At 38.4% G+C, this 27,739-nt stretch overlaps 10 protein-coding genes across 23 annotated transcripts; 3 read left to right on the top strand and 7 right to left on the bottom strand.

The window, feature by feature from the left end:
• Nucleotides 1–1,321: 1,321 nt before the first annotated feature.
• LOC111496734 (PLAT domain-containing protein 1-like) lies at nt 1,322–2,170 on the bottom strand. The gene is made up of 2 exons (XM_023147219.1): nt 2,053–2,170; nt 1,322–1,968 (listed from the first exon to the last, which is right to left on the bottom strand). Exons 1-2 carry the CDS (start codon nt 2,122–2,124, stop codon nt 1,498–1,500), a joined length of 543 nt encoding a protein of 180 aa, XP_023002987.1. The 5' UTR covers nt 2,125–2,170; the 3' UTR covers nt 1,322–1,497.
• Nucleotides 2,171–3,273: 1,103 nt separating this feature from the next.
• Nucleotides 3,274–27,719, top strand: LOC111497461 (PLAT domain-containing protein 3-like). 2 transcript variants are annotated; one of them, XM_023148261.1, is made up of 4 exons: nt 3,274–3,395; nt 3,476–3,937; nt 26,709–26,714; nt 27,702–27,719. In XM_023148261.1, exons 1-2 carry the CDS (start codon nt 3,312–3,314, stop codon nt 3,914–3,916), a joined length of 525 nt encoding a protein of 174 aa, XP_023004029.1. In that variant the 5' UTR covers nt 3,274–3,311; the 3' UTR covers nt 3,917–3,937; nt 26,709–26,714; nt 27,702–27,719. The 2 variants fall into 2 exon arrangements, with proteins under 2 accessions (XP_023004029.1, XP_023004030.1); XM_023148262.1 differs by lacking the exons at nt 26,709–26,714; nt 27,702–27,719 and adding an exon at nt 4,044–4,056.
• On the bottom strand, nt 5,120–6,721 carry LOC111497459 (ethylene-responsive transcription factor ERF060-like). Its single transcript, XM_023148259.1, has one exon. It carries the CDS (start codon nt 6,403–6,405, stop codon nt 5,371–5,373), a length of 1,035 nt encoding a protein of 344 aa, XP_023004027.1. The 5' UTR covers nt 6,406–6,721; the 3' UTR covers nt 5,120–5,370.
• Nucleotides 8,370–10,945, bottom strand: LOC111497458. Its single transcript, XM_023148258.1, has 5 exons — nt 10,697–10,945; nt 9,568–10,554; nt 9,419–9,472; nt 9,151–9,329; nt 8,370–8,820 (listed from the first exon to the last, which is right to left on the bottom strand). Exons 2-5 carry the CDS (start codon nt 10,385–10,387, stop codon nt 8,731–8,733), a joined length of 1,143 nt encoding a protein of 380 aa, XP_023004026.1. The 5' UTR covers nt 10,388–10,554; nt 10,697–10,945; the 3' UTR covers nt 8,370–8,730.
• Nucleotides 12,058–15,240, bottom strand: LOC111497454 (type I inositol polyphosphate 5-phosphatase 5-like). The gene is made up of 10 exons (XM_023148246.1): nt 14,764–15,240; nt 14,568–14,667; nt 14,426–14,494; nt 14,066–14,153; nt 13,885–13,989; nt 13,221–13,800; nt 12,935–13,128; nt 12,731–12,839; nt 12,500–12,648; nt 12,058–12,427 (listed from the first exon to the last, which is right to left on the bottom strand). Exons 1-10 carry the CDS (start codon nt 14,911–14,913, stop codon nt 12,202–12,204), a joined length of 1,770 nt encoding a protein of 589 aa, XP_023004014.1. The 5' UTR covers nt 14,914–15,240; the 3' UTR covers nt 12,058–12,201.
• Nucleotides 15,937–19,350, bottom strand: LOC111497455 (2,3-bisphosphoglycerate-dependent phosphoglycerate mutase-like). Of its 13 annotated transcripts, none has more exons than XR_002720611.1 (9): nt 19,119–19,350; nt 18,622–18,887; nt 18,298–18,521; nt 17,869–17,987; nt 17,627–17,783; nt 17,453–17,554; nt 17,196–17,367; nt 16,363–16,422; nt 15,937–16,150 (listed from the first exon to the last, which is right to left on the bottom strand). XR_002720611.1 is itself a non-coding variant. In XM_023148247.1 (9 exons), the coding sequence occupies exons 1-8, from the start codon at nt 19,325–19,327 to the stop codon at nt 16,378–16,380; spliced, it is 1,287 nt and encodes a 428-aa protein (XP_023004015.1). In that variant the 5' UTR covers nt 19,328–19,350; the 3' UTR covers nt 15,937–16,150; nt 16,363–16,377. The 13 variants fall into 13 exon arrangements, 10 of the variants coding, with proteins under 10 accessions (XP_023004015.1, XP_023004016.1, XP_023004017.1 ...); XR_002720612.1 differs by having other exon boundaries at nt 17,241–17,367; XR_002720613.1 differs by having other exon boundaries at nt 15,937–16,136; nt 17,241–17,367.
• On the top strand, nt 20,955–21,838 carry LOC111497463 (protein MARD1). The gene is made up of 2 exons (XM_023148263.1): nt 20,955–21,308; nt 21,384–21,838. The coding sequence occupies exons 1-2, from the start codon at nt 21,025–21,027 to the stop codon at nt 21,538–21,540; spliced, it is 441 nt and encodes a 146-aa protein (XP_023004031.1). The 5' UTR covers nt 20,955–21,024; the 3' UTR covers nt 21,541–21,838.
• Nucleotides 21,944–23,949, bottom strand: LOC111497460 (protein NEN4). The gene is made up of 5 exons (XM_023148260.1): nt 23,039–23,949; nt 22,889–22,935; nt 22,752–22,815; nt 22,456–22,641; nt 21,944–22,363 (listed from the first exon to the last, which is right to left on the bottom strand). The coding sequence occupies exons 1-5, from the start codon at nt 23,483–23,485 to the stop codon at nt 22,271–22,273; spliced, it is 837 nt and encodes a 278-aa protein (XP_023004028.1). The 5' UTR covers nt 23,486–23,949; the 3' UTR covers nt 21,944–22,270.
• Nucleotides 24,156–25,565, bottom strand: LOC111497457 (trafficking protein particle complex subunit 12). Its single transcript, XM_023148257.1, has one exon. It carries the CDS (start codon nt 25,480–25,482, stop codon nt 24,325–24,327), a length of 1,158 nt encoding a protein of 385 aa, XP_023004025.1. The 5' UTR covers nt 25,483–25,565; the 3' UTR covers nt 24,156–24,324.
• LOC111497464 (protein TAPETUM DETERMINANT 1-like) lies at nt 25,866–26,409 on the top strand. The gene is made up of 2 exons (XM_023148264.1): nt 25,866–25,929; nt 26,006–26,409. The coding sequence occupies exons 1-2, from the start codon at nt 25,872–25,874 to the stop codon at nt 26,314–26,316; spliced, it is 369 nt and encodes a 122-aa protein (XP_023004032.1). The 5' UTR covers nt 25,866–25,871; the 3' UTR covers nt 26,317–26,409.
• Nucleotides 27,720–27,739: the final 20 nt, after the last annotated feature.

Raw genomic sequence — 27,739 nt, 5'->3', positions numbered from 1 at the left:
GCTACAATCCCAGAGTCAAAGTAAATGCCTCTGTTCAGTAATTAAGAGAATGATCCTGAATTTATAAATTTATAAGCATAAATAATAATAACAAAGAAATATTGTAATATTTAATTACACATAAAAGGGCAACCAAAGTAGAGAAAAATGCAAAAAGGTTGGTTGAGTATTGCAAAAAGTCAAGAAAATCACCGCCACGTCATGCTGTTACCCACCTATCCCAACTCCATTTTTGTACTTTCACATTATTTTGATAATATTATTATTAATTTCATCATGTGAGTCATTAAGTTTCTATTTCTTTGATCCTTATTCTACCCGACAAGTCGTATTTTTCCTGGTGAAAAAAGAGAGAAAAAGAAAAAAATTAAGGTGGTGGACGGACCACTACTAATTCTTTGGCGTATATCATCTGATCGGTTGAATTAATAAGATTGAGTTGACGTGTCAGGACAGGGAGAAGGCAGATGCAGTTGGAGTCTTTGGTCTTCAATTGGGTCAAACTTGGACTGGATTGGATTAGGTTGCTTTACCCCCCTATATTTTTTTTTTTACAGTACAGTAATTTACATTGGCGGGTAAAATATTAATTTGAGTTTTTTTGTTTTAATTCCTGTGTTTAATAAATGAATGATTAAATTTAGAAGGAAACAAAGTAGAATGGAATTCAGTTCTTTATTTACGAGTCAAATTCAAAGTCTTTTATTTATGAGTCAAGATCAAAGTCCATAGCGGAAGATACCTTAAGTGAATTTTAAAAGACGTTAAATGAATTAATAACCAATTAAAGTGTAAAATAAAACACAAAAAGAAGTCACTTTTTTAACAAAAGAACTGGTCGGTATACATAGCAAAGCCGGCCCATATAACTACAAAACAATTTGTACACACGACAAAAATGAAGTCCAGACCATGTAAAATATAAAAACCCCTTAGCCCATCAACGATCCACCTCTCATTCAGCCCAAATCACAATCTTCCCATGAAAATGGAGGATAATGCGAGTCTGATGAGAGTTTGGAGAAGAACTTTGGAGCTTAGAGAGAGATTTTTTAAGGCTCGAGATCGTGAAAACAGCATCGATAATAGATTGTTTTCATGTTCGACTTAATTTATCTTCGTATCTTCATCATCTAAACTATGGTCTAATCGATTAACGCATTACGCGATCTTATTATCCATAGATTGATTGAGTGTTGGTGATTGTTCTAAATCATAAAGCAAAGACTATGAATCAAAAGATATTTTTTCCCCATTATGTTGCCGACACCAAGTTTTAATTGGGTTCTGAAATAAAATGGGGTATTATAATTTTTTGTCCTTTTGGCATTGCAAAGGCATTCATGATTCGTGACCCACACCATACCAAACCCACAATAATGGATCGAATCATAAAGTAAAGCTAAAAAGCAAGGCACTGCTCTCGATTCAACTTTTACACACCAACATCAGAAGGGCACACTCTTCCGCTTCCTTATTCCACAATACGATTGAATCTCATATGACCTGCTTCAACCTCAGGGGACCCGATCGGGTTGGATCACGGCGGCTTCCAATCGATTCCTTGGGGCAGTTATTCCGAATGGCGGTCAACACATAGGGCGATGTATCGAGGGCTAACCACTGTTCCACCGTGAACTGGGCTTGATCGCAGGGCCTGTGGACACCCGTTGTGGTCACCTCAAAGTAGTTGCAGTACCAGCCATGGTGCGGACCCGATCCGTCGGAGGTCAGATTCAAGGAACACACGGGTGCGCTCAGGCATGGTCCTCTTCCGCTGAAAATGTCGAGATTGCCCCTCTCGAAGTAGTTGTAATCAGGTCCCATTAAGCCGCCCCATTTCTCCAGATCTTTGATGAGGATTCCGTCGCCATTGGCGGTGTAGAGCGTCGCGCTAATCACCGAGTCCGTCCCTGCTTTGAGGATGGAGCCGGTCCTGACATACACCGTGTACACGCAATCTGGATCCTGCATCAAACAAATCGGAAATGTTGGTCAATCATTTTAGGTTCTAATCGCTAAAATGGAGGAGAAATTGGAGAGAGAAAATACATCGGAGAGAGCGACGACGGAGAGGGAAAGGAGAAGGGAGAGGGAGAGGAAGAGGGGAGATTTGGAGGCCATGGTTAATGGGTGAGTTGTTTTCTTCTTCAATCATTATTTTATATACAAAATTTAATAGCTAAAACCACGCCAGCTCAGGGCTGATTGGAAATCTGTTTGATCGGACGGCTATAATCACTTTTACATGGTCAAACGTTTCTCCAATCATCTTTTTCCACCTGTACTCTAATAGCTAACAAAATCATTCTCTCTATTGTTTATTATTATTTCCAGAAAATAAATAAATGATAATAATGATAAATACAAACTTCTAAATCTGAAGATAAATAAATGGAAAAAAAAAGAAAAAAAAAGCATCACAATACAAAATTGGAACGAGGCACCGAATATTCCAAAGGTCACGTGATGCACGTGTTTTTTTGGAAGAAAATAAATAAATTTATTGGAAGGGGTAGAGTTAAAGGTCGATGTTGAGCTTCTCTGTTTTTTATTTTGTTTTAAATAGCGGGAATAGTTGAACGATCCTTGTGTCATGGTCGTATATCTTCAATCGTATGCATCGTGATTTTGACACGCTCACGACAAATCATAAGGGAGAACTCCAGTCTCATTTACATTTTTTGCTCGGTTTTGTGGTTTATTCAATTTTTCAACAAGGTTATATCACCCACTAAACATAGCTCGTTCGTTCGTACATGTTCAATCAGCCATCTTGACTTGTTCAGACACATCAATTGAGAAAATACCCATATATCGATCATCTCATCAAGATATCTTAAACATCATTTATTTGAGTTCTATCGAGCATTGAACACTCTTATTTTCATGCTAAAACATTTACAACTTACCGCCGGAGCATAGTCCAACCTTCAACAAAGCCCATGTCATTGAGTACTGTAGTCCAGTAGCAACAACCCATCACGCCCTCTTTGAGGTAGATAAAGGTTGTGACGTGGAAGCCTTTGATTGGATATAAACGGCATATAGATTTCCTTATCCTTATGAAACGCGAAAATAAACGTGGTTGGACCTCACAATGCCACGTCATAATCTATTTATTTTATATGAGAGAATAATTTCAACTATTTTTTGAAAAATAAACTCAAATTTATTTTCTTACTCGAGATAATCCAAATTGGAAATCAGCACGTGACTATATTCAACCGATGACGTGGCAACCACTTATGCCACTTGTGAATTTCTATATATAGTGAAGCATGTGAAAAAGAGTATGGCAAGGCAGAAAAATGGCGTCCAAATCTGCACTCCCGTTTCTTATCCTCGCGCACCTCCTCCTACTCTCCACCGCCGCCGTGCCGGAGGCTGTAGATGTAAGAACACCACCATCCTCCGCCCTCTCTAAAGCGTTGAATAAAATTAACCAAGTGTGTTTTGATTTGAAATGGTGCAGGGCGGGGAGTGCGGTTACTTGATCTATGTCCAAACAGGGACGGTGAAGAAGGCCGGCACGCACTCAACCATCGGCCTGGAGGTGAAGACGGCGTCTGGGGAGGGGATTTGGGTGCCTAATTTGGAGGAATGGGGTGGAATTATGGGTCCAGATTATAACTTCTTTGAGACCGGGAGATTGGATATCTTCACTGGCAGAGGGCCTTGCCTCACGTCCCCTATTTGCTCTCTCAATTTGACCTCCAATGGCTCCGGTCCCTACCACGCTTGGTACTGTGACTACGTCGAGGTCACGGCCTCTGCCCCAGGCCATCCTTGCCACAAGCAGCGCTTCTCGGTGAACCAGTGGCTTGCCACTGACCATGAGCCCTACAGCCTCACCGCTGTTGTGGACTATTGTGGGGTTCGCCCAGATCCCAGTGTGTATGACGTGGTTTTCTAAATCTCTACTCTTCTCATCAGAGTAGCTACAAGAAGATTATTAATAAAAATAATAAAAATGATTTGGATAATGAGAAAACAACCTCTATTATTATACAACTAAATGAATTAGGTACATGGTAGAAAAGGTACAAAAATAAAGTATTTATGAACCAAACGTTCATGACAATTTCATTACCATGCGGTGAAAACGAGGCATAATTTTTCAGACGGGCCTTCCTAGTAATGTCCAGGTCAGCTTAATTACAATAAATTTCATATGATTTATTTCAAAATTAATTCTTAAACCAAAGTTTTGATATTTATTAAACGGAGAATATTAATATTGTAGATCAAATGCAGCATTCATTCTTATTCCCACGGTCTCCGAATAAAATCCAACTCCTCCTAATGCGCATCCCACGACAAGAAAGTGAAAGTAGGCACGGAAATCTAGAGGGCTATAGGTTTACTTATATCAAAACTAGAGGTCTGTTTTTGGGCCGGTGATGGCCCATTGTTGTCTGTAGTCCATGAGATTCACGCTGTGCCCTCTCTTGTTGGGCGTGTTTGTAAGATCTAACATTGGTCGAATATGGGAACGAAATAGACGTTTTCTAAAAACGTGAGGCTTATAATGATATGCAATGGGTCAAAGCGAACCATATTTACTAGCGGTGGGTTTGAATTGTTACTAATGATATTAGAACCCGACACAGGGCAATGTGCGAGTGTGGACGCTGGGACTCTAAGGGGACTTACTAATAATATAAAAGCCAGACACGGAGTGGTGCGTCAACGAGAACGCTGATCCTCCAAAGGGGAACTGTGAAATAAAAGTTTGTAAATCTCTTCCAAAGCGAGCTAGACACTGGACGATATGCTAACAAGAACACTAGCTCCTTAAGAGACGAGGAAACAACAATTTTCCTACCCTAAACCCTAAACAACTAAAGCACTCGGCCAATCCCCATGTTTATGAAAACGGGGTGTGGAGCGCCCACTGGTTTCTAAACAAGTGGATGCTCTCCCTCTTCCCTTTGTCTCCCACTCCACGCAACTCCCTTGTCTCATCTTTGTATTTATTTTTGTTTTTTCTAATATGCATGCACATCACTCCCTAATTCACTCCAGCGCACAATTTCTCTTAATTTCAAAGGATTGTTTAACGCTCAAAATCAATCTCCAGACCCACATAAAATTCTCTGAAGCTATCAGATCAGAAGAGACTATAAAGACGCCATTATTTGCATTCAAAGTGCAATTAACTCAACAGGAACCACCCAAAAGACGAAAAAGAAAAGGACCCATAACTAAAATGGCGATGCAAGGGAAGAAAAAAGAACCTGCACACCACTATGGAATTACAACTAACTATCACAGACAACTTTCACCAACACAAGACCTCTGCAAATGCCTAAAACTTCATTGCAGAATCTTGGGACAGACTAGACACCATCAAAATTAAACCACAAATTACATTGAAATATTACTAATTAAACACTCTGATTCGCCCAGCTGATTCAGAGCTGCCCAATCAATTTCAACGGAAGGATACTTTTCCAAACAGAATGCTTCTCCTTCACCCCATTGCGAATCTGAGAAATCCAAGAAGCTAATACTCGACTCAGGGGAGGACTCGGTGGAGAAATCTTCACACAGCGAAGGAGATGACCATGAAGATGAAGATGAAGATGAAGATGAAGACGAAGACGAAGTCTCCGCTTCGATTTTCAATTCCGCTTCCTTAAATTTGTCAACCACTGAGTTTGATTCAGATGGAGGTGGAGCGCTCGGTGACTTCTCTGTTTCCCCCTGTTTCAAGCTTTGACAAATTGCTTGAAGTTTCGCGTCCACAGAAGAGTGAAGAGGCTCGAAGTCCCCGAATTGGTGTTTGAGATGTGGAAAATTGAGGCGAGCCAAGTCGCCACGGAGCTTATAAGCAGCTTTGTCATAGGCTAAAGCCGCCTCCTCGGCCGTGTCGAAAGTGCCAAGCCAGAGTCTGGTTCGGTTCTTGGGGAGTCTGATTTCGGCGACCCATTTTCCCCAGTGGCGCTGCCGGATTCCCCTGTAGACTCTAGTGGGCTTAGTCGGAGAGCCGGTGTGCTTCATCGGGATGGATTTTGGGGCAAGGATGCTATGGTATTGGGACGAAACTCGAGACTGGAATGAAAAAGAAGAAGGGAAGGAAGACATAGTTTGTGAGGGTAGTTGGATTTGAGCTTGAATTTGGAGAACTTGTGAAGGAGTCGGATTGTTTAGCCCGATTGGACCCGATTGCTCGAGACCCACTTGTTCAATCCCCGAACACGCTTGAGGAAACAAGCGGATGGTCGACGGGGAGCGAAAATCAGGGTTCACATTAGGCTGATAAGAAACAGAAGAAGAAGAAGAGGATGAAACAGCACTTTTCATAAAAGGTTTAAGTGCTTTCATTAACTCTTCGAAAAAAGGATCCGAAGAGTAAACCGGCGCTGAAATTCCAGTGTAAAAATCCAAAGCTGCTGCCATGTCAAGAAAAGAAACTAGAAGACTTACGGAAACCAGAACACAAAAACAACGAACCTGAGAGACTCAAAAAACCACCCTCAAGGCCAATCGAAACAAAACGAACTTAAAGTCCAAAACATAAATCTTAAAAAGAAAAAAAGAACAGACGATGACAGAAAGGGGAACACAGAGAAGCGGGGAGAGCAGAGAAGGGGAGCAAAGGAAAAAGAAAAGACGAGAGCAATTAGGAAAACCCTGTAAGGTATAGGCTCTCTAGTGTCAAGTTCGCCTTGCAAATAGCGAGGGGGGTTGTGTGTGTGTTTATATAGAGCCCCAAAGCAGGGCAGGGCAGGGCAGGGCAGGCTGTTTCACTCAGCAGATGGAGGGAGGCACCATTTTTTTTTTTTTGTTTACCTCTCCAACCCCAAATTTCTCGTCAACTTGAAGATAACGTGATTCGAGGCGCACTTCTCAATGAAATGCATCCACGTGTGAGCATCTAGGGACGTGGAACATAACGACAAAATGGCATTGCGGCGCAGAAACTCAGAATTAGAATTAGAATTGGGGGATGTATCAGAATTTGAGAGAGAGAGAGAGAGAGAGAGGCGGGGAAAGGAATTTGGGTTGACCACGCAATTCAATACAATACCCATTTAATTTGGTAGAGTCAAACACAGACACCAACGCGTGGGCCTTCCTCTCAATTGTCTGCGTAAAAACCAAGCCAATGCAATCGCCAACGCATCACTAAAATGGTATGAATAACTCATTTTCTGCACTCGAGGATGAGCTCAAGAGTCAACTTCACTGTGGCCCTTCAATAATTTTCTTTCTCTTACAAAAATGAACCGCGGTTAGTATTTAACCCATCATCAGTGCATCCCAATCCCATCACTTGCCTATATTACCCTCTCTTTTTCAAAGAAATACCATTCCCCACAAATTCCATGGTTCCTTTCATAAAATAAAGGCTATATATATATATATATATATATATACACAACTCATTGATATTGACTCTGTCTCATTATAACATGAACAATTTTTCAAATCCAACCTACAAGAGAACCTTTTCTTTTATTATTTTTCCACCAAGACAATTGAGAAAGGAGAACTCAATTCTATCAACTAATTAATTAGGTTATCTATATAAAATAAAACAATTCTCAATATGGAATTAATAAGTAGATTAAAATAACCCATCGAAGTTATCAGACAGATAATTTCGTTAGAGAATCAACATTGTTATTCAAAATGAATAGTATATAAACAAACAGTCATCACCAACTAATAATAATGCCAATAATACAAATGAATTAAAATATATTACTAAAATAATTAAAGAATTTTTGGCAGGTAAAGAGATTCAAGATATTAAAAAAAAAATAACAAGACAATGATCGTGCTAAATAAGTCGTGTAATTGGATAATATTAAAAATTTCCAAGTTGACTTTTAAAACAATGTCAACTCGTATATCACCCACTAAAGATGAATGTGGCGCACGATAATCAATAGAAGAAGATGCAACGGCCGGCTTACACCCACAACCGCATTTCCCTATGCATTTCCCTATGCATTTCCTCACCTAAAATAAATTACATAATTACATGAAGTAGAATTCTAGTGCATTGTGGATGTCTATATCCATGAATTGACATTACAACTGAAGCATAGATCCACACAAGCCTTAATGCAATGCCAAACTGGGGGTATTATTATAATCAAATTGATTCGACCTAAACGAGTTCTTGCAAAAGGCCTAAACTTGGTCCATTTAATCAATCAAACCAAGTTTTTGAAACACCCCTAATACATATTATGCACAATCTCAATTTGCCTACGACAAGAGTAGAATCTCAAAAGAACAAGTTCAAACAAGTTACCTGTATCAATATAGCACATGTATCAAATATCCCTATCTAATTCAAGGCAGCCACGAATTCTGTACGTAAAATAAATAGTAGATGGAGTAACTAGTAATTATTTCTAAAGAACTTGCCATGGCAAGTTACATGATTTGATAATATGATATTCTTTCTATTTTTAAGATAACCCTAAATCATTTATCATATCACCTAATTCAGCAAGATCTGGTAAGCTACTAAACTAAACTACAAAAAAATCGTTCAAGTAGCTAAAAATATACATGAAAGCCGAGAAGCAAAGATGAAGATAGGGTTATTCAGAAACAGAATTGGATTATTTTACATGCATTCCAAATTTCTAATACAGCTACCCTATCCATAGCGAGAAGTTCAAAAGCACAAATATGGACAGCATTAGTGACTAACCACACGGCCCACAACCACCAGAATGTCAGGCAAAAAAAGAAAACAGCACCCTAGTGCTTCTCCATAGGCATGCCATTAAGCATCTCCAGATTCATCTTGCATTCCTCCCTCAGATCTTTTAGGGTAACAAAATTGGTTTGCTATATAGCAGAAAAGAAAGATTTACCACAGTTAAGTCTTTTTCCAAGGTTCAAGTAAATGGAAATGGTGAAGTAAATATTCAAGAATCTAAAAGAGTATACTGAACCTATGCTAGTGAATCCCTCCATACTAACAATGCCAGAAAATTGTAATTGCTTTAATTAATTAAGCTCTTTTAGGCTTCCGACACAGTCCCTCTTCCTTCAATTGGTTATTTTAAGGAAAAAATAATAATTTCATTTTTTCATGGACAGGTTAATTGAAAAGATCACAGTTCAAAGGTAAACGCACATTTCTAATGGGAACAAGTACAAAGAATTTACACTTACAAGTTGGCTGCCTTCTTGAGAAAACGTATCTTCCATATGACGGAATAGTGACATCCACTGACCCCAAAGATCAAATTCTAGCTTTGATTTGGAAGAATTTCCTTGATCATGATAAGTCTCTTTCTCTTTGCTGCATTTCTGAGCCAAGATGCTTGCATCTTTCTGGCTTTTCTTAAGTGCTAAAAGAATGAAAATATCATGATTAGCTATAGGAGGGAATAACCCAAAAGGCATGGTATTATTACTATACAAGGAAGAACAAGTTTACCTGAAATCCGTCCCTTAATGTCCTGGTAATGAAGGTCTGACCAAATGTATGATGCTGATTACAAAAGCAGACTAATTTAGCCTTTTCTTGGCATGAATTTTCAAAAACCTCTAATTATAGACATAACAAATAAATTACATTCTACTTACCTTTCATGCAGAATGAACAAGAACATGTTTCAAACAAGTCGTCAATGTCTAAATTAGCACAACCATCATTCTTAAGTCCGGAGCATCTTTCCAGTGCCAGGGACTTGGGATCCCCTGACATAGGTAATCTCAACAACTCCGTGCAATCATGGTCGCTTGAGCCAATTTTACCAAATTCAATATCCTTTTTGCCATTCCTTGAAACATGATCAACTGCTTCTTCATTGTCAGCACTGTTTTGCATGATTCCAGGGCAATTTTTCTTGTCATCCTCAGGGTAAGTAGGGACTACAGAGATGGGGAAGCAAGGAGGAACTACAGAAATGGGTAAGCAAGGAGGAACTGCAGAAATGGGTAAGCAAGGAGGAACTGCAGAAATGGGCAAGCAAGGAACTTCCAGTGTTTCACCGTCAGTAATTCTTTGTTTATCATCTTGCACAGGATGTGCTCCATCGTTCAACAGATCAAACTGCACAATTTCCATAGGTACATCAGACAAAGCAGCTTCAACTTCGCTGGAAGCAGGACAGCATTCAGATTCCTGCTCCTTACTAAACCTAGAAAGAGCCATTGTATAACAGAATTTTCCACACGAACGTTTACAGTTCTCCTTGACATATTTGGCAGCTTGTAAACGCACATGCTTCGGGAATTTGGATTCTCCGTATTTCCCGTCCACAATTTTTCCGCAGCCATCCCTAGATTTAACTCCTGAATCACTTAAAATTGACGAGATTTTTCGCTTAAACGGAAGATTGGTTAGGTTTCCAAGAGCCGGACGATTGTGGTGTAACTCATCACCAATGTTATCTTCGCGCATTATCGCACACAGGCAGGTGGGACGCTAATCTTATCGACCAATCTATCTTCTAAAACTTTTGCAACAGAAACCCCAATCCCTCGAATGGAAAAAAATCTCAAGTCGTCCGATTCAAGTCCTAATCGATGCAAAGTGAAAACACAGAAACCCCAAAAATTTGCAAGATTCTGGAAAAGAAAGTATCAAAGCCAACAAGTAAAGAGACGTAAACAAAAGAAATTAACAGAACCATAAGTAACCCTAGAAAACTCGACATTCACAAAATCATAGTAATGTAGGAATCATGGAGGCGTAGATTCAGATTCTAACCTTGCAAATGAGGAGAAGGCAGATGAGATTTGATTTTACCGAGGAGAGTCAAATAGCCCAAATTAGAAGAATCAAACAGCCGCTCTTAAGGAAGGAAGGAAGGAGAGAGGGATTAAGGAAGGAGAAGAAGCAGGGCCCGCGTTCCCGATTCAAAATATTGCCGCTTTCTCGGTGGCGCGCTTTCCTGGCATGCGTTTATACCCCTCCCGCTCCCTCCTAATTCCTAACGCCTTCCTCTTTCCAAATCAACTTCAATTTATCTTTACTATTTTTATTTCAGATAACTGCAAATTCTAACTTAATAATTTTTAAAATTTTGTATCAATAAATATATAACCAAACATCACAAGCAATATGTATTATTCAAAAATAATTTGTTGGTTTATATATTAATTAATTTTGTGTCAATTTCTATTAACAATATCACGTGTCTCATACTCGATTTGTAACAGCTCAAGCACACTGCTAGTAGATATTATTCGCTTTAGCCTGTTACGTATCGCTGTCAATTTCACGATTTTAAAAACACGTCTACTATTGAGAAGGATCTAGCCCTACTCCATGATTGGCTCTGATACCACTTGTAATAGTCCAAGCCCACCGCTAGCAGAATTTATTTGTTTTAACCTGTTATGTATCACAATCAGCCTCATGATTTTAAAACACGAGGGAGAGATTTTCACACTCTTATAGGGAATGTTTCGTTCTCCCCTCCAACCGATATGGGATCTCACAACCCACCCTCCAACCGATGTGGGATCTCATAATCCACTCCTCCAACCGATATGGGATCACACAATCTACTCCTAGGGGGCCAGTGTCCTGACTGACACATTGCATCCACCCTCCAACCAATATGTGATCACACAATCCACCCTTGGGGGCAAGGGGCCAGCATCCTGACACATTGCATCCACCCTCCAACCGATATGGGATCACATAATCCTCACACAATCCACCCCTTGGGAGCCAGAATCCTGACTGGCACACATTGCATCGACCATCCAACTGGGGTGCCAACATCCTGGCACATTCCATCCACCCTCCAATCGATATGAGATCTCACAATCCACCTCTTGGGGGCAACATCCTAGCTGCCACATTGCCCAACGTCTGCTCTGATACCATTTGTGAAAGCCCAAGCCCACCACTACGCTTTGGCCCGACCATATCAACCTCACAATTCTATTAACAATATGACTTATCTCATACTCTACAACGGTCTCGAATTTAAACAATGATAAAATTATTAAGCAATGGATAGTTTTTTTTTTTGCACATATTTCCATAACATCGTAACACAATTATCGAACAAATCATACCACTAAAAACAGCAGCGATAGGCTAAAAGTGATATTTTATTTGCATTTGAAGTTGGAGATTAGGATTTCTCTTCATAAGCGTTGGTCAAAATGAAAGAATGAAAGAATGAATTGAATAGGTTGGTTAGGTTTTGATCTAAAATGAAAAGGGGAAGAAAAACACAGAAGAAATATACAAAAGCTTTATAATTCGTAGAAGCTATGCCTTTTGGGTATCACACACTCCTCAAATTGCAGCAGCCTTGGCGCCGCACATGAGTACCCTTTCCTGAACTTACTGCTTCTGTTCCTCAACTCCACGGCCACCCTAAACACTCCACATACTGGCCTGTGATCCGAAAATCTCAACTCCCCTCGAATGTAACACACCTGCTCCATCCCATTCCCTCGCCACAGTATTCTGTCGCACCTGAAAAACAATACAACAATAACTCAAATTATGCATATGTGATATGAATGCCGCACACCCTCTGATACCAACCATGCCGGCGTCCGCCGCTTCCTCTTCGATTTCACGCTCTCCCCGGCGTACGAATCTGAGTTCTGGGTGTACTTGTATGTCGGTGCAAAATGGATCCGCCCCTCACTGAACCCACTGAAAACTCTTCCCGCTTCTCTTTCGACGTTCAGCTGCGTCGCAAGAGCTTATGCTTAAAGTAGGTAATATCACAACATTGTAACATGGTGGGTAATCGTAACCGTTCTCAGTTACCTGATCCTGTTCTAGGAGTTTGTCCCAATCACTATCCTCTACTAAAATCCTGGTTTCCTCGTAGCTCAATGACAACCGGTAGTTCAAGTCTCCCAGCCAGATTATCCGGCTGTATATAGATTTGATGAGCAGAGGATTGAAAAAAACATAAAAACAGACACAAAATCAGACAAAATGGATTAGATTTTGATGTGAAGTAATTACTCATGATCCATTATTTTCTCAGGGGCTCGTTTATTGGGCTTCTTACAGATCTTGTTGAACTGCGTGCTTTTTAGTATCTCAGCTGCATCGGCGTTTCTTCTCAGTTCATCCCCTTCCTTCTCTCCCGATGCCAAATGACTGCAAACGAAGCAAAAGCTTGTCTCATGCACTGACATGCTAATCGATATGCATCCCTGAAAAGTACATCAAATTCTAAGGGTTCGTCTAAAAAACAGATCAGGAACTTCAAAAAGCAGTAATCTTTTGAGTCAATGATTTGTGTAACCTTGTTTCCGAGGCGACCCATTATGCCTCTTCCAACGGTGGAGACTCTAAGATGACCAATATGAGGGATGAGCTCCTGTCGAGCCCAAACCGACAGGAACAAACCCACCATTTGCTTGCTGGATATGAGCTTGTAGCGCATATCATCATCCCCTGCTTTTGCTGAAGCAAGTTCTGAAATTGAAATGAATCGATCCATCATTAAGCTTCCATGTTCATTATGAAGCTCCGGTGAGATCATGGAGTCAAAATCAGCTGTCGGGTCGTCATTGAGCTTCCTCAACCTTCGTTCTTTTGATCCCAATTCAATTGGGCAGTTGCAGGCCTTCAGCAGCCGACCATCAATCGGCCTCAGGTTCCTGCTCAGCATCTTTAACGATGGCTTTTGGAAGAAAGGCAGAGACTTTGAATCCTTTGAAGCTTTTGAGCCATGAGATGAATTATCAGAGACACCATTAATGGAGTCGTTGTTCTTGGTTTTGTTTATGGTTTGGCTTATTAAACCAAGCCACTTTGCTGCAGGTTCATTGTCTTCTATAACAAGTACGTTTCCGGCATTCAGAGGAACAATTTCCTGAAACCTAAGATTTCCCACATCACCAAAAGTGTGTTAATTTAACAAAACAATGACAGCAATAATGGAAAATCATTGGAATGTTACGAACCCGATTACATAAATGTCTGTCGTGTCTTCCACTTGTAAGAATTCTTCAAGGTTGATGCTATTGTTCGGAGTTTTCCCACCAACATTCCACGTCGCTACAAAAATCCTACACCCCAAACAGAGTTCTAACGATATTTCGATAATTATAAGATCAACTCAACAAAAATTTCCGCGGCACATACCGAAAATTCTTGGTTTCATTTGGTAGAGTCACAGATTGATCAAAGTTTGAAAGATTCAAGCCTTCGATTTCTGAACTTGCCTTTCTTTCTGATCAAATAATCATTGTTCTTAGATAATCGATCAATCTCTCTCAACTAAACTCATACGTGTTGTATCAAAAGCTGAACGCACGATCGATCTTACTCACACACTCACACCGACAAGCAGAGATTAAACAAAGAGGCACAAACAATTGGGTGCGTGAGTGTGTGAGTGCGATCGACCTTGCTTTTAGTTCTGTTACAACAATCGGGTATCAAAGCATCTTTTGTTGTGACATTTCGCTACAACAATTGGGTATCATAGGGCCGGGTACGTACCTGAGAAGCTCTTTTTGATGGTGGGGGATGACTCCAAGAAAGCTTTTCTTCTGATTGCAATTCCTTTCCCTTTACAACGTTTTAAATTATGAGCAGAGAGTTTCAGAGGAACAGAGGAAATTAGAAGAAGAAAAAGGGATACCAATATCAACAGCGTCGTCGCCATAGTCTAATTTAAACAAATCATCGTCTGTGTTTAACTTGTCGGTTTTCTTTGAGCTGAAAATCTTTGGGATAATGGACTAACGTACGACCCATAATATGCATGAAACATATCCAATCAAACATAAGAAAAGGAGAAATGGTCGGAGGAGGAATTAAAGAATAATGGTAAATACCCTTTTTTTCTTATCGCTCTTGACGGAGTTGTCCGGGGAGGGGGCGGAGGATAGGGTGTCGAGCGTGGCGGTGGCAGTGGGGGTGGCGGCGGCGGCGGCGTTATTGGGTTTTCCCATATCGACCCAGGAACTAGTGGCATAGTCCGACATTCATTCGTTGAACCCGAGATTCCAATGCATTCAAATCGCGAACGGAGTCGCGAAAGAAGGCACCAGAATATGATGGCCAAACTGACCGGAAAAACCCGCCGGAAAATATGAACAAATCTGGTCCGATGCAAGAGTTTCGAGGTGGATTCTTTTATCTGGGGTTGTTTTCTTTTCTTGAATTTTATTTTATTTTATTTTAATTTCTGATTTGGGAAAAAAAAAAAGAAAAAAGAGAATAATTTTGGAGGCTGATTGTTTTTGGGGTGTTTGGTTTTGGAGTTCTTGTGGATTGAGATATTGGCGGCGAAGCTTTCGGAGATTACTAGGATTGAAGGGATGAAAACGGTTGGGATTCAGAGTTCATAGCACAACTCCTTTTATCATCCGCTAATTTCATCTCCCAGACATCACACTACACTAGAGCTACAGACAGAAAAAAAATAAAAATAAATAAATAATCCATTTTTTTTTTTAATTTCTTTTAAGGATCAAATTTAGAAAATTACCCTTCAAGAGTATTTTTTAAACAATATATGAGTGGGTACCATCCAAAATTAAGGAAATGATATTTTTAAATTCTTTTAAAAAATTTAAATGTATTATTAAAACGGAATAAGTTACAAAATTTAGAAATATTTTTATTAATTTAATCTAAAATTAAATTATCTTTCCCAATTTACATGCAAATATATCAAAATGCATGCGATATAAAATAATAAAATTATATTATTAGTTTAACGCATCATTTTAAGACAATCTCGCATAAAAAAATCTTATAGAACAAACATAATTATTTGAATATTTTCGACATTCTAACTTATTCCTCCAAAACAAACACGGTTAGTTAAAATGTCGGGATATATATTTTCAAGTATCACACTAGAAGATTCCACTACATTCTTAAAAAGACAAACAAACTATTAAAAAACAAAGAGAAAAAGATCTTCCAGTGGATACTCAGATAAGAATAAGATGTTTAAATCTTTTCATCGAATAATAAATAATAAAAGGGTTCTTAAGAGAATTAATAAAAAAATTAAATATCATAACGGTTGAATTATACTCGTGTTGGTTGATATTAATACTTAGATTATATTACGAACAAACATAAATGAAAAATTAAAATCATCTTCCATACTAAACGATGGAAACTTGTATCTGTGGCTTTTGTGGAATCCATCTCCTTGTCTTTCCAGGAAGTGGGTATGCCCGCTGCGGATAACCTTCAACAATAACACTGAAGAACACATTGATCACTATCCCATAGAAACATATACAAGCAACAAACAATCCGTAATTATTATAAGCTATCTGGGTTTAGAACAACAAGAAGCATGAGCCGGTAAGTCGATCGGTTACCTAGTTCATTTGCAACATCAAAAAAGCAGTAACCTTGTTTTCGATCATACTCTTGAGTAGTAATAATCTAACAAGTCGAAATATTCTTACCTGAATTTCAGGGATTCAGCATGACATTTCGTCCAACTTTTGCCTGTAAAGTGCTAAATTCTGCATAAGATATAGGAAGTGGGCAGATGCTTAATCAATCAAGTGATTGCGTAGAGCAAGATAGACAGAACATGTAGCAGTCCTTTGTTTATTCCTTTTAAGCTTTAATTGTTTGGAGTTGACATCTAAGATCAAGATGGTTAAACACAAACTTTTAGATTAGCAAAGAACTCATTTGGATAATACAGTGTTAGCTTGTGGCAACATTCCAGAGTTTGTGAGCAGAAACGATAGCCAAGTTCAGATAAGCACTTGTTTTGAGATCCCACATCGGTTGGAGAGGGGATAAACGTGTAGAAACCTTTCCCTACTAAACACATTTTAAAAATCTTGAGGGAAATCTCGAAAGGAAAAGTCCAAATAGGACAATATCTGCTAGCGGTGGGTTTGAGCCATTACAAATGGTATCAAAGTCAGACACCGAGCGGTGTACCAGCAAGGACGCTGGGCCTCAAGGGGAGTGAATTGTGAGAACCCACATGGGTTGGAGAGGGGATAAGGGTGTAGAAACCTCTTCCTACCAAACATGTTTTAAAAACCTTGAGGGAAAGCCTAAAAAAAACAATATCTGTTAGCGGTGGGTTTGAGCCATTACACTTGTATTGCATATTAATGGTCAAATTATGTTCTAATCTATGCACTAGTTGCCAAACGTCTATGTAGACCACAGCAGCAACTATTTTGTTCTTTCCTCCATTTTCATCACAATCAATGAGCAACAAAGCAATCAAGGAAAATGACTCTTGAATTTCTACAAGCAAATATCAGGATACCAGTAAATCTAAACATAAGATGATGGAGAGGTAGAATATTCTTGCCCTAGTTAGTGCATATACGCCAGCTTCCGAAGAACCGACAGGACTCCCTCGCTTCATAAATGTTCCCTCCTTGTATATGTAAAGTAATGGTACCCCAGTTGATACTTCCAACCCAATTACCTGTTTCCTAGCAAATATTCATTCATTAATAAGCTATACTAGAAGGTAACAACATGAACACTGAAGAAAGACGTGGGATATGGTCTCTCTACCTGGCGAGAAGTTAATTTTTCTAGATACATGATAATAGACCTTAGCGTATTAGCATGGGCTGCAACCATAACATGTTTCCCAGATTGCAGATGTGGTTCAATCTACAATTCCTTCTTGCCCTGTGAGAATCTTACCGTTTCAAATAATCAAAACAAGAATCCAAGAGTGCTTACATGCTCTTTAAAATATCCAACTGCTCTTTGTGAGCACATCTGCAAGCTCTCACCCTCGGGCGGAGGAATTTCGTAACTCCGGCGCCATTCATGCACTTGCTCTTCACCATATCTTTTGGCAATCTCCTGTTTATTCAGTCCCTGTAGCTCACCATACCTGTATTATAGTTTTGTGCATCAAAATAATTAGTGTAGTCTTCAGATAGAAGGAAAATATAGACTCCCATGAAAAGAGAAAGTACATTCTTTCATTCAATTGCCAAGCTCTAATAACCGGAAATGATTGCTTTCTAGCCTCATCACTGTAAATTTGGCTCCATGCCTCTGCCTGTTTATTACAATTATGGATAATGATGGGCACCTGAAAGCATAAAATGGTCTAAATTAGAAACATCCATTTTTTGCTATGGAATGTTTAAAAAATAACAATCAAACTTCAATCAAAATAACATCCACTTTCCTTCTAAACAACAAAATCTTCTCATCCAATGCTAAGAATTCCTTAATGGGAATGAAAGGAATTTGCAGATGCATCCTCATATTACAAACTTACAACCATCTTGAGCAACTAGTATGCAGTTCTGAATTCATCAAACTCAGGACTAGAAGCTAATCAAAGGCTATCAACTTTTTATGATGCAGGAACAAAAAACACCAGACAAGATATACACCTTTTTGCAGCGATGTTGAATCAAAGCAAGCACCGCTGTCATTTGCGAGCGAATTAGCGCAGACGTGTAAACATAGTCGATCGGTAGGTTGCTGATCCTCTTACCAGCTTCAATTGCTTCCTCTACACCTCTTCTTGTCAAAGGTACATCAACAGAGCCAGTAAATAAATTCTTCTCATTCCACATTGACTCACCATGTCGAATTAATATCAGAGCTGTTTCAACTTTAAAGAGGAAAGTTCATGGACATTACAAAGAAATTCAATCTCCTGGGAACCAATAAAAGATTAGAAGCCATTATTCCTAATAGGTAATCAGACTTACTTGATGGCCTCATAGAATCATCACTATTCAAATCCGAAACAGGTGTAATGTGGTCCATAATTGAAACTTGCGGGGTCGCACAAACAACTGAAAGCCTGAAATCTCTCATGCTACAAATCCCTCTTCTAAAAAGCCGTACATCAGAATCAAAACCCTTCCGGATAACCGGTAGAGAAATCAAAGAGACATTATGAGGATTTGAATCACAGGCATGATTATAAACTGGAACTGCTCCATTGAACTCGAGAAATCCTGAAGAAATCATGCTGATAACCCAGAACATACCAATAATCATATATTAGATGTGAGCATGAGAGAAATATTCTAGTTCGTGAACAGCCAACATATTTCAATTGGGAAATATAGTGTCACTCCACAAGCAGATGAAAAACGTTCGAAATCGATAGAACACAAAGAATACGCACAACATTATAGTAAACACCCAAATGTAGGAAAAGAATCAAGGAGAAGGAAGAGATTGTAGCCATTTTGCATACGAAAGAACGAGTGGCTGATCAAACTCACGCCGGTGATCCGATTTACTCGAAGCAGAGAAGCAAACGAGATGGTAAATTATTGATCCCAAATGCGATGGCCACGATGTTTTGCAGATTTGGACAACGTTGAATGCCAAAATTTTACAAACTAAACTGAGGGAACCGGGAAAACATTGGATTTGCTTAATGGGAAAAAGAACACTGAACATTGGGTGAAACCCTTAAACTAAGCACTAACTCTAAATTAATAAAAATACATAAAACTAAAAAAAGATTAATCAAATACTTTTCAACATTTTTAAAATTTTCAAAAATATCATCATTTAAAAAATAATTTTTTAAAATTTTATAGGACCTCCGTCTTATAAATTCTCTCTAATTTTTTTTTTATTTTTTTAACAAAAATTTAAGGATATTAATATTAATTTTTTTTTAAGGGATACTAATAGTTCTGTCCATATATAATCATCGATTATTAGATTATGAACAATTAAACAACTTATATATTTGAAATATAAATGGTTATCAACTTAAACAGTATCAACACGATTGTCAAATATTGTCATCGATCTGTATCGATTAGAATACTGTTGTGTGATTGAAGTCTATCCACGACAGTATTAGTATCAATAAAAAATTATTTAATATTTGAAAAGATAAGTATTAATATCGAGACATCTTTAAAACTAAAGTAATTGCAACTTTTGGTGGTGTGGGATTAAAATAATAAGTAAGTGAGTAGTGATATCATTAGTGGTTGTGACGCAAACCCATGTGAAAAATCTATGCTCTTATATAAACTTTATAATATAAAGTTTGTAACAAAAAGGAAATCCCATTTTCAGCCAAATCAAGAAATGCCACGTGGAATATCATTGGATTTTTTAAAAATTAACATGACGTGTCTTGTGGGGCCCGAATTAAAATCATAAAAAAAGAAAGAAAAACCAGCAGAGGTAGATTCGTCTGTTTATGTCATTCATGCTTGTCCTGTCTTTTCCAGCTTCCTTTTTTTATTAATTAATTTTAACGACTGCTATTACTTTATTTTTCAAAAATAACTTTCCCTTCGAATTATTCTGTAAGGTGCAACGACGCCGTTTCTGGTAACATGCACTTGAACTCACACGTCCTCTTATCCTACCGTATATGGGAATTAGATGATACGTCATCGTTTTAATTGTCGTTTCAAATCAAAACAACACGTATTGGTCCTGGTTGAAATTACATATTTGCCCAATTTTTTTTATTTCTTTTTTTTTTAAAATAAAAATTCAAATAAATAATTATTACTATTTTATGCGTTGAGTGAGAAGGGTATATTTGGTAGAAGGAGAAAGAATGGCCGAAAAGAGGGCGAATGAAGAGATGTGGATGTGGCATTGCTGTCCCATTGTCTCTCCAGCATTAGTAAGTGGGAAAATGACGTTTTTGTCCTTGCCTTTTTTTTATTTTTCCTTTCAGCTCCCTCGTTATGATGTTTCCCTCTCGTTGCCTAATCCTTCTTCCACTACCCATTATTTCTTTTATTAATATATATATTAAAAAAATATTTCGGAATTTCTTGCTTCTCAAGAATAATAAGGGATATTTATTTATCTTACCATTTATAGCCTTAATATAAATAAATCAAGATTTTATAAATAAATATGTTTAATGACAACTATTAATCAATTAATCAGAAAAATTATGTGTTAAATAATTTAAGAACATTTTTACTTTACAGTTATTGGAGAAAAAGCGTGACGTGGGGTCGTTGATACGTGGTGCATCCAATCAACGGTCCAGATTCTCCCTCTCTCTTTCCTAATAAACTTCCATATATTTGGAGTTCTGTGTTCTGAGAGTCCACCCACCCCCTCACTCTCCATCTCCCTCTCATCGCTTTCGGTTCATTGCTTTAAAGATGCTGCTGGGGAAGCGGTCTCGTGTTCCGATCAAGAGAACCACCAGCATGACCGGAATCAGGGGGGGTCTCGCCGACGAAGAGTTGGGAGAATCGTCGGATCAGGGCGCCCACGCGCCGCCTCCCGCCGTGGGGGTTCCCCATAATACGACAATGCTCAATTACTCTGCCTTGGTTTCTCCTAGAAATTTTGGAGTTCAGTTGGGCTCTAATGATCACTTTCTTCACACGTGCGGCCTCTGCAAACGTACCATCGCTCCCGGTCGTGATATCTATATGTACAGGTACTACTCCATTTCTTTTCCTTTTTTTTTTTTTTTTCTGAATATATTAAAAAAAAATTGTTATATGTTTGGCAGAGGGGACACGGCTTTTTGCAGTTCGGAGTGCAGAGAGAAGCAAATAAAAGACGATGAGAAAAAAGAGTACGGAGGGAAGAAGAAAGATGCGCGGCAAGCGGCGGCGGCGGGGGAAAGAGGGTCGAGGTCTAAGAAGGAACCAGACAGTAGGAGTTGACAGCACCGGCAGCGATCCCGACACCGCGTCCGCCGACGCATGTGTAGTTGGATGCTGTCGGGCTGTTGGATTTGGAAGTTAGTAGATGATGAGGGGTAATATGGTAAATTTGGGCAATTGTATAAACGGAATTATTTAGAAGATCCAAAAAATGGAATTAAAAAATGCTGTGGGTGGAAGTACTGTCTGAGGTAGACTTTTCATTAGGGGTATTATTGTAATTTCATGATTTGAAATGAGTGAAAGAGTCTAATTACTGGACCTTAAAAAATAAAATTATTTTTTTTTATTGGTATCAGTAAATATTCGGCGAATAAATTAAAATTGGGTATAATGAGTGAAAATAATATTGATGGTATCGTTTCAAATAATAATAATAATAATAAAGAATAAATAATGTTGATAATATAAAAATATATAATAAATAGATAGTGCCTGAAAGTAAAAATAAGCCCAAATTGGGCATGGGCCCATGCTATAAAATAGAAGCAGACCCTTTAAAAAATAGTATAAAACAACAATTTGGTGTGGGAAGGCCAGCCCGAGTTCAGTAGAACAGCGTAACGAGTTTACGGGTGTCGCAGTCTCAAAATGAAAGTTTTTTTTGCCTGAAAGCTTCTTGTGTCGAGCTGAAGAATATGTGGGGGCGGATGCCTCCTAAAAGGTTGACAGAAGTGTGTTGCAGTCACGAAGTATGGGGAGTGCCAAACATTGGGCGTTTGGTTTCGAGTCAGTGTAGTAGCGATCGAGAATGTTTGAGTAAGATGTTAAAGGGCTGTTTTCCCTGAGCACTGCAGACTACATTCTTTACCTTTGCTGTCATCTGTTTCGAATCAAAAGATTTTCATCAGTTGTTTGAGATAAAAAGCTTCGCCATCTATGTATGAAGAATCATTCACATATATATAAAGAAACCTTTGCAATTCCCAATCTTTCCCTTGTTGCATAAGGAACTGATCTCGCTTGATATCCTGGCGACGACGGAGGAGATTTTCGACTACCTTCTTCTCTGCAATGCAGCTTCCCATTGGCTCTGTTTCGAGTTGTTATGGTGGATGAAGTCTTCCACTTCCCCTGCAATATGCTTGGAAGGGTGGATTCCTGGTGGAGAAATTACCAAAATCAGAGAAGACTAACAAAGAAGAATTGTGTTTAGATAGCTCGGGCGTGCAACAAGAGGCATAAGCGGTCGAAAGTTGTGCGGTCATTACCAGAAATAGTACCGTAGCACAATGCTTTAGAACCTCCAAGTTCATACGAACATCATCAAGGCTCCTGCACAAAGCACTTTTGTGAACCACGGTGATACAACACACACATAGATGGAGGGATTTAATCTGTTATATACCTGTGCTTTTGCTGCCCCAGCTGAAAGTAGGAAGCTAATGAAGCCATCTAAACATGAAACAGTTCAAAATATGAGCACTATTCGGAATGTTATGATTCTACAGGTTTTTTATTTTGCCAAATGCTGTATGTTATGAACTTGTTATCTTACCTTCATGTTTCCAGCTCTCTTGCCGAACTTCTGAGTTAAGACTCCCAAAGAATCAACCATCCCAACTGGGTTAGGAGCAGGCTTGCCGATCTCCGCAAACGCCTCCCTAATACGAACACAGTCAAATCTTTGAATGTTATGACCTGCCCATATCCTTCCATTCAAGATGCTGAATATCTTGTCTGCAACTTCTTCAAACAACGGCGCAGTTGCAACAATTTCTCTTGTTATCCCGTCATGTCGGCTGGACCTTGCTGCAACAGCTGATAAATCTGTTGGCCTGATGAGGGTGGTAAAGCTCTCAAGCTCCACAAGTTTCAGGGGGCAGACAACAATAGCACCAAATTCCAATACTCGAAACCGCTGCCCAACTCTGTTCGGCACTGTTGTTTCCAAGTCAAAGAAGACGATCTCTGCACCTTCCTTGAATGAACTTGAAGCCTCCATTGGTATTGTAGCAAATAGTTCCAGGCTCAAGTTTGTTTGTTTCCTTAATCCTCAATGGCATGGGAATGGGAAGGTTATAAATGGGTGAAGACACAATGGAGGATTCTTGCTGTTGAGGGTTTGGTTGTCTTGAGGTTAAAGTCAAGAGCTTGGTCATTGGATGAAGAAGTCCTTGGCTTCTGGAGGCTGTCCTTAGCAAAACCAACTCCAATTGACAGGGAAATTGATCATAAAAGAAACGTTAAGAATGACTTTTGTTGTCTCTTTCCAATTGCTTTTTCCCATAGAGAAACGTTTTGGAATATCGATGGAACCTTTGAGGCCAGGTTTTCTTAACGTTTAGGAATGATTCTGCCCCTCTTGTTTTGCCTTTCATATTTTATAGCTCTCAATTCATCAACCAACAGATAAAATATAAGTTCACGTATTAACTACTAAGAATATATGCTATAAATTTTGAAAATTGAATTAATAACAACAAATAATTACTTAAATATGCGGTCCTAAGAACATTAGAAATGCTGACAAGTTCAATCCCTTGAGGCTTGGACAACAAGAACCATCAACCAAATGGGTTGAAGTTCTTCGTTTATTCAATCATAACAGTTAACAAATCAATATACCATTCTAAAAGGCAACTCATAGGGTACAACATACATGACACAGTAGATAAGGAAGCATACGAATGATGACCTGTATAACGTATAAGTTCTACGTAACACCCAAAAAAGAGAAGAATAGATTTGCATACAAGGGATAACCTTAACACCCACACGCTCAAAAATGTGGGGGGGGGGGGGCACAGATGCTGCCTAAGCTATGTAACACCAAAAACTACCTTAGATCCGAGTACAGGAAGAATCAAAATCATCAGGAGCAACACGGGCAATCCAGTTATTGAGCGTTCTCTTAATCTCAGAGTGATTAACATAAGCCAATTCATACATACTGCACAGATTCACGATCACTGTTTCATTGAGAGCCACAGTAGGAACTCTTTCCAGTGCATTTTCCAGTACCTTAATCGAATCTGCTAAATCCCTCAAGTACATCAAGCAAAGAGCCTTGTTGTTAATGGCCACCACGTCCGTATGGTCCCTCTCGATGCACTCCTCGTATTCCCTCACTGCTGATAGATAGTCCTTGCTCACCAAGAACACCAGCGCCTTGTTCCTATTCACAAGGTTCTTGATCTCTACCTCGCTCAATGACACACTACTCTTCCCTTCTTTAACCATGTCCTCAATCTTATTAAAAGAACGCTTTGCACCTTCAATATCACCGACGTGCATTTGTATATACCCAAGTTTCGAAATCAGAGCAGGGTCTGAAAAATCCCGACTAAGCAAATTATCAATCAAACTTAAACAAACCCCAAACTCTTTGTTACTTAAATGATGACCCATAATACAGTTAATCACAAACACTTCCCTTTTCTTCCACAAATCCACTGAGACATCAAGATTTTTCTCCTGTTTATCCTTCACTTTTGACTGTACAAAATCCAGAAGTTCGTAGAACCGGTCCAGCCCTTCTTGACGCTCGCCCATTTTGATAGGGATCAAGGCATGTAGCCACCGAAGTGAAAAGGGGACCATCGAGCCAGTACGATTAGGGTAAACAATTGGATAAGTTTCGTACCTGTACTGAGAGCTATCAAGATCTTCAAGAGAATCGAGTTCCGCCAAGCCTTCAGCGAAACGACGCAATTTGACGAGGGCAAGAACATTGTAAGAGAGATAAGTGAGGTGATCATGGGGCTTTTGAAGCAGGGAAAGAGATCGTGCCCTAGCAACCTTATCTAAAATCGAACGCCATGAGCCGCGAGTGGCGAGATCTTGAAGAGAGGAAAGCTCGTGGGCAAGATCGTCAAGCGAACTGAATTTACTTGTTAAAGGATCTGAGGAAATGGTCAATCCCTCGATTGCTGATGTTAGGGTTTCGGGATCGGAAGTTCTGTGAGTACCAGAATCAGGTGACGGCGACTCACTTTCCATCTCGAGCGACGATGATTCGGAGATTGAGCAGTCACCGGGATCTCATAAACCGGCGCAAACAGATCAGAGATGGATAGCCTCCTCTATTTGGATCCAAACAAATTGATGGATATCAAATCATGTGGGCTTGGACTTCTTATTTATCTTGGACCAAGACCAAATGACCTTCAATTATACACCACGGCCCACTGTGAAGATTTTCATATATGCCCTAATAATTATCAAGTTATTTATTTATTACCATAAAATCTCGTAATTAATGGGTATAATTGACAAATTCATCTCAAATTAAAATGAAACGCATTTCCATATTTACACAAGCCCTTTAAATAGGACAGTCCCCAAATTCCTTTTTTCACCAACTCAAAACCTTAGAACAAAAAGGAAAAATGGCTCCCTTCGCCAAGCTTTTCGCTGCTCTTCTCTTCGTGTCTCTCCTTCACAAAGGTATAAATTTCAATTTCCAAGTTCATTTCGTCCTTTTCTTTATTTAGAATTAGATATATATTTTTTTCTTCTTCAGGAAATTGTCAATGTGTTTCGAATGACATAGCAATCCGTCAAACGATGAGCGGATTTCAGATTCATGGAATGACGGAATGGAACGTGACAATAAGCAACATCTGCTTGTGTTCTCAATCAGAAGTGAAGCTCGACTGCAGAGGATTTCAAACTACAAAAAGTATCGATCCCTCAGTATTAGCCGTTACTGATTCTGAATGTTTGGTCAACAATGGACTCCCAATATTCAAATCCAACTCCATCACCTTCACTTATGCACACGACCCTAAATTTGACTTCAAACTAATCTCTTCCCAAATTAATTGTTCCTAAATCTTTTTGCATTTGAATGCTCTAAAATTTCATGTTACTAAATAAATATATGTCGGTGTGTTTAACCAATGAACATATTGTTATTGTCCTCGAACTTGGGGGTGTTTGGAAGAAATATCACTATGGCAAATCCATTATTAATGCAAACTCTTTATATATTTTATTTCACTCGAGTCAACTTGAGGGTTTTGTCCCATGAACCTTATATCATAAACTCTCTTTAATTAATGAATTTTATAAGGGTAATTTTTGGTTTAAAAAGAAACAGTAAAACTAACCGATTCAAAATTTCATAAATGTGCTTTAAAATGCTAATTATCCATTAATGCTGGTAACTGAGTCTTATCATTTGAATTCTACAAAATTTCATATCTATATCAACTTAAGAACAGGTACACGTTGCATTGATTTATCCATTTTCATAATTATTATGGATTTTATATGATTGCTTCGATTAGAAACATGTTTTTTTTTTAAAGTAATAGATGAATAATTTAAGGATGTTTCTTAGACATTAGAAGCTAAAATAGTGGTGGAAGATGTTGGAGAGGGAGTAATTATAAAGTTAATTGACTTTTTAATATAAAGTTTGATCTAATCTTAAAACGGCATATTCTATTCACTCTAATTTCTTTTTTAAACAATCAATTTATTTATTTATTTATTTATTTAAGGCGGCCCCATTGCTATTTTATTACTTCAAATAGTTTTTTATTTTTAAAAAATTCTCTCAAAATTAATTCATAACTACCGGATCAATTTGGCTGAATTTTATTTTAAAAAAAATCCTATTATATCAATATATTACCAACAACTTAATTAGAATTTCAAAATTAATTTATTTATTTTTAATTATATTTATATTAAATAGGGAAGAGATGGATTTGTGTAAAAAGGGGACGGGGAATATAATTCCGTCTCCAATTCTATTTATCTAATGGAAAACAAATATTATCAGTCGATTTTTGATCTTATTTATTTAACGAAAAAATGTTATACGCTCTCTCCTCATTTTCTCCCTATCTAAATAAAAATATCCGTGAATCGGGAAAAGAAAAGTCGTCCCTACCTAAACATTGATGTCTTCCTTTCCATTTTAATTAGTTGGACTTAGAATAAAGATAAAAAATCAACGTCTACTTTTTGAAAATAGGGTCGTATTCAATTCTTTTATTATTATTATTAATTAAAAATTGATTTATAACTATTTGATAAATTCATATGTCTCTCTCATTTGCATTTTTTCCATTAGCCAGAAACTTCTTAACACCTTCTTTAAAATGTCACAATAATATTATTCTGTGTTACTATTCAAATTGGACTGAGAAACGGTCAAATTCAAACCATCACATCATTACTATTCAAATATGATGTCTTGTATTTGAATATATAAATAAATATCATAAGTAATTAGTCATTAATT

Source organism: Cucurbita maxima, unplaced genomic scaffold (genome assembly GCF_002738345.1).
Source record: "Cucurbita maxima cultivar Rimu unplaced genomic scaffold, Cmax_1.0 Cma_Scf00023, whole genome shotgun sequence".
Lineage (NCBI taxonomy): Eukaryota > Viridiplantae > Streptophyta > Magnoliopsida > Cucurbitales > Cucurbitaceae > Cucurbita > Cucurbita maxima.
The sequence above is the reverse complement of the archived record's forward strand: the minus strand, read 5'-3'. Positions and strand labels throughout refer to the sequence as shown.